Source organism: Sipha flava, unplaced genomic scaffold, assembly GCF_003268045.1.
Source record: "Sipha flava isolate LNK unplaced genomic scaffold, YSA_version1 303_pilon_pilon, whole genome shotgun sequence".
In the NCBI taxonomy this organism is placed as follows: Eukaryota; Metazoa; Arthropoda; class Insecta; order Hemiptera; family Aphididae; genus Sipha; species Sipha flava.
Genome location: NW_020272979.1, coordinates 131,000 through 137,164, shown reverse-complemented (window position 1 = coordinate 137,164; position 6,165 = coordinate 131,000). Strand labels below are relative to the sequence as shown.

The 6,165-nt window shown below is 27.4% G+C and overlaps 1 protein-coding gene across 1 annotated transcript; it reads left to right on the top strand.

Moving 5' to 3' along the window:
• Positions 1 to 3,652: 3,652 nt before the first annotated feature.
• LOC112686275 lies at positions 3,653 to 5,275 on the top strand. Its single transcript, XM_025558483.1, has 3 exons — positions 3,653 to 3,769; positions 4,643 to 4,742; positions 4,898 to 5,275. The coding sequence occupies exons 1-3, from the start codon at positions 3,749 to 3,751 to the stop codon at positions 5,173 to 5,175; spliced, it is 399 nt and encodes a 132-aa protein (XP_025414268.1). The 5' UTR covers positions 3,653 to 3,748; the 3' UTR covers positions 5,176 to 5,275.
• Positions 5,276 to 6,165: the final 890 nt, after the last annotated feature.

Genomic DNA, 6,165 nt, shown 5'->3' with positions numbered 1-6,165 from the left:
CTCTTAAAATAAAATTCGATCTTCTAGATGGTTGAACTTTCGGTTCAGTCTAATTAAAATATTTAGTTTCATTAGATTTACCTATGACTATTATAACTGTTACGTAATTGTTAATAAGTTCAATAAATAGTTTAGATGTTGAATAAAACGATGAAAATTTTTCAGCGTTCAAAATTTTGTATTTCCTGCTAAGTTAGAAACTATCCTTTCAATATCTAAACGAAAAGTGCTAATGTAAGTTTATAATGTAAACAAGTTAATAATTTTATATATTTTTTAATACCTATTTAAACTGAGAAAGTTTTAAAATATTAGAAGAAGTTTTGAAAACGCATATTTACTTATAGATTTATTGATAAATAAAATATGAATATTTAAAATTTCAAAAGGAAAATTGCTTTTTGCGTCCATTCCACGAGAAAGTATATATATAGTCGAATACAAATGAATGATAAGTTTGAATACCATAGGTGAATCTACTGAGTGTGCCAGGTGTGCCAAGGCACACCCTGTGACTCGTGTAAACTTATGTAGGGCCCATAATACTCATTTCAGTTACAACGGTATTGAGTCTACACATTAAACAATTTATAAACCAATCGGAACATGTTTACGTACTGTCTACAAATGGTTAGATTTGTTGGCCGTTTCAAACCGACAAAATATATTTAACAGTTTCAAGTATTATCAATGTTTGTAGTGATACCCGTAAATAACTATTTTTAAATCTAAGTTAAGGTCCACTATGTCTCAAGATTGCTTAGAATCTCTCCTATTTTTATTTGTGGAGCAGGAATTAACTAACTCAGTGGACATAAATAATGTAATTAAAGAATTCAAAGTTATCACTACTAACTAAAGAATATTAATTTTATAAAATATTTAACATATAGTCAATGATTACTACCAGTTATATTATATATTTAATACAATTGTTTGTTATTAATGATAATAAAATTAAGATATTATATTAAACTTGCAAGAATTTTAAACATAATTGATTAACAATTTAATTTTAGGTTATAAGTGTGTCCAAAAATAATTGAGTACATACATTGAACTTTATAATAGTTGTAGTTTATAAAAATGAATAATTTTTAAGCATTATATGTGTATTTTGCAGCATGAAATATAGCATCTAAACTGATAAAAATTAATCTTAATATTCTTATTTCAAATGGGAAACATCTCTTAAACGTATGATAATTGAGAGGTATTTTGAACTACAGAGGGCCTCTTCGAGATAAAGGCACACCCTGCGATGAATTCCTAGATTCGCCTATGGTGGATACATTTAGGATATATTTTTGTGTAGATGTCATAGAAGTCTGATAAATCTAAATTTGCAAAAAGTTATATTATGCTAAAAATATACAGTTGACAATAATATAATATATGTATTTAATTATGATTATTTTAATCCATGTTTGATATTTTGTTTATCGTTATACGAAAAAAAATATAAAGAATTAAAAATAATAATATACTATAGTTGGAACTCTTTCGAGAACTACAGCATTAAGTCAGCCCGAGGGAGATAATGTTATTTTATGTATCGTTTGATGTGTAAAATTATCAAACGTATAAAATTATTTGTTTTAGCGTGTTGAGAAGGTCTAAACATAACACAACTTTCGGATCCAATTTTATGGATTATAATTTCCGGTAACGCCTAACTTAATATGATATTTGTTTTACGATATACATATTAATCATTATATTATTAATTATTCATTATTTATAATTAGTGCTAGTATTTTTAATCAAATACTCCTTTTTTTTATACATGGGATAGAAATCTAATTTTTATTCGTAAATTCATTTCATATTATTCTAACCAATTTGTTGGTGTATGCTTTTTTTATTGCTTTTCAGTTATTTCTGGTTTGGAATTTTTATATATTTATTTTTCTATAGTGATAAAAAAAAAAATTATAATTAAACTAATAACAAATGCGAAAACCCGTATTATGGATTAAATATTTGTATTGGATTATAATAATTATAATTGTTTTGTTCGTCATGTGATCTGAATTCATTAAAATGCCGTAGTAATTTAGCTCTATCAGTTTCATTGATGATTTCAAAACACTTAAGATGCGAACATTTGCAGTCTTTTCCCGCTTCATGTGAACTTAAGTTAATTTTCTTACCTACATCGGATAATCGTCCAGTTATTTTTTTTTTCTGGATTTCATACGTAAATCATCCTCAGCCTGGTCTGAAGATATTGACATAATAAATAAATAATTTTAATAGAAATATACCAAACATCTAAAAAAAAAACAGTAAAAAAGACACAACTTTAGAATGGAGTAATATTTTTCACTATTCACGATGTGAAAACATGAATGCGCTCTTATACTATTTGCAATAATCATCATAATAGTAATGGTATTGTCAAACAGCAGTTCATATAAATTTAAAGACACATTAAATGTGTACAGATAAATTTTAGTTTAATGTAAAATGAGCTAAACCAATATAATATCACGAGTATCTAAATGGGTTTTTGTAACTAAAATTAATATATAATTTAATCATCGAATTAAATTAAACACATCTCTGGTTCTTTTCCTGTATGAAATGACTTGCCTAGTTTTTTTCCTGTATGCCAAAATTTCCGGCGGTCATAACTCTCGACTAATCTGTTTTTTTTTCCAGATTTGACTGCTTGAAAGATAAAATACGTCAATACAAATAATTTGATACGAAATCGCTATTTTGGCAAAAAAAAAGTGACTTTTCTGGTATTTTCCTTGTACCCTTCAATTGTTGTTATCAGTTTGATTGTTAAATGTATTAAATGTATAGATTATTGATATACAGACAATTATAACTACATCGTTGACAAAATGTATAAATATTGTCTTAGATTCAGAAAATAAGGTAAATTAAGATAATGCAAATATTGTAACTAAAATTTTGGGTAAGCTAAATTGTGTTCTTTTAAAAAACAAAGGCTGAAAACAATTAGTGGACAATACGAGTAATAATATATACTGAATGGTATAATTTCATGGTAATTTCAATCGAAATTAATTATCATGGGTTTGATTTAAACAAAACCTCTTGTATGAAGTATGCATCGATAACTACAATGGATGTAGAGCGTTCGTTTTCTATGTATAAAAATATTCTGTCAGACAATAGAGTCAGTTTCACTACTGCAAATCTTGCAAAATACATGGTAGTTAATTACTATTTACTTTAAATGAATTTTTCAATTTTTTTATTTCAGTCTTTAAAGTAATTCATATTAATTTTTAGTCATGCTTTTTAAAATGCCTTTTTTAAAAAATAAATATGCTTCATTTTTACTTTTTTAAAGCAATTTTGTGCTTTTTTTGTTATTTATTATGCTTTAAAATCCCAACCCTGTTCAAAGAACTATTAATTTTTGTGTCGCAAACTTCCTTGGACCAAGATTCAAGGTCAACTGCTAAGGAAGTCCAAAGTCAATTGTCATGATATTCCGAGGTCGACTGCTACCACGTACTACTAATGGCATAATATACGTTTCGGTATTTAATTTTGATCTGTATTTTGACCTTTAGGATACCGGCAACGCCCTTTTCGAGTAGGGATATACACTCAACGTTGTGGTTGGATTTACTGAAGATTTAGCAGCATATATAAAGACCGATGCGTCCGAAATTTGTATCACACATTCCAAGTACACACATCGACGCAGGTTGAAGTTTGCAGATACGAAGTTTAGAACACAAGAAGAAAACACCAAAACGAAATGGCTTCTTTCAAGTATCTGGTGAGTAACTTTAAACTCATAGTCATTATTTATTCCATTGCTATATTGTCATTTTCTTCTCAACTTCTCGATAAATTATCAATGTTCCGTTCTTTACTGTAATTTTTCAGTCAACCACATTATTCACGTTTCAGTCGAGTATTTTAATGCATTTAAATAACGTTATGTGAGTCATAGGAACAATTTTTTAATAATATTTATATTATTAGTTTATTATACTAAATAATTTCTTAAAATTATTAAGCGTACTTTCAAAGTATTATTTTGTAAATTTTGATAATTGATTATTTTTTATTTTTAAACATTGTGTTATAATGAAAAATTGTATAATGCAAAATAACTTATATTACATACAATAAGCAACTAACATTGCATAAATTTCCGGGCAGATACGCTGTATATATACTCGGTATTATGAAGATTTATTAGTTGATTTTAATAATATTTTGATTGTTTTGTTTTATATGTAATTGGTTTGTGGTTCGAGTTATGATATTATTTTGATGAACAATCACTTAGAATAATGGACACTGTAAATAATAAAAATATTATCTTTTTAATCTCAGGGTTCTAGATAAGACATTATTTTATACTCAGCATGGGTAATTATGAAACGGTAGTGTTCTTAAAAGTTAAGTTTTCGGAAATTTAAAGTCACTCCAAAGGTTTTATTATAAGTGTTTAATATTTTTCAAATCGATTCTAGGCACATGTTTACTGAAACATTTAGAAAATACTTAATTTATAAAAACACCATGTTCTGATTAGTATTAAATATTCACCTGTGGCGTAAATTTCAAATTATAATTTATAGTATTACAGCAATAATATATTACCATAATATCTTATCTTTACATTGGTTTTCTTTTAAAGATATTCTTCGCCTTGGCTGTGTACTCTGTGTCTGCTGTTGAGCAAAACCCTACTGTCGAAGGAGCAAGAGTAAAGAAACACGCTTACCTCGCTCCAGCTCGTAAGTATTATATTAAAAAATATACCTATAACATTATGAATTGTAAAATTCGGATGTAATAAGATTTTTTTAAATTTTTTTTTTTTGAGACAATTTTTTTGAAAATCAATTTTATTAAAAGCATACATGAAAAAATGGATTTTTTGTATTTGCAGCGATTTTAGCCTATTCTGCCCCAGCCCCAGTATCTTACTCATACGCGACGTACTCTGCTTATCCGTCTATCTACTCGTATAAATATCCAGCGTATCCTGCCGCAACATCTTACTCTTCTTTCACGAAGTATCCAGCATACTCCGGCTACGCTGCCTATCCTAGCTACGCCGCCTACCCAAAGTACGCTCATGATGATGGAAAATACTTTCCTGGGAAATACGAAAAGGCTTACTACCCAATCTACAAGAGCGCCTACCCAGTCGCATACCACTACTAAAAACTCACTTAACGATTATTAATCCCTTGTCAATATATGCCTACTATTAGTTTTTTAATACAGTTTTTAATAATAAAAACGTCATTTTTTTTCGACAGTATATAGTTTTATTTTTATTTTTATTCTTCTTATATGATGATGTCCTTAATTATAATATATTTTTCAAGCTATATATCCTGGCTACCCTAATTAAACATGTTTATAGTTATATTTAGTATGTAGTATATATTTGTTGAAGACATTTTTTAAGGTACCTACCTGTATACCGTAGAGTGTAGAGCAAAGTATATGTCAGTTGGATATATCTAGTTAGATCAGTCTATCTAGAGTGTTCATTAGAAGGGTGTTTATTTACATTATGAAAGAAATTGTTCTAAATACAGTAGTTATGTAGAGCGTATAGAGTTTATCTACATAGATCATTCTATAACTCATACACATTTTTAGATGATATTTATCTCGTTCAGAGAACATTACAGCGAAAAGGTATAATTGATTCATGAAAAATTTTCATTGCATATGCACCGTGAAGTTAAAAAAAAATAATAATAAAAACTTTAAAAAGTAAAAAGATTGAGATTGAGTAGTTGGTTATCAAAAACGATCACCAAAGTGATTGGAAGGAATTACACTTAAATTTATAAAAAAAAATCAAACTCATCTTTGAAAAGTGATTTCACCTTCAACATTACTTACATTAACGTTGAGATTTCTAGCCTCAGGTAAATGGTTTATTATTTTTAAAAAAAATTAGGAGATTTTTCTTGGTTTACATGGTTTACTTGGTTATTCATTTGGCACCAAAAATAGTGTAACTTTATTCCAAATTTTAGTTTTCTTCACCTGTTTATATACAAAATACCAAGTATACCAAATTATATTAAATTATTTTTAATTATTATATATAGAATTATGATTTTTTGTTTAAAACACGATCGGGTATTTAGTGGAATAATGGGCTTTCCTAATTTGTTTAGTACAATATGTTGC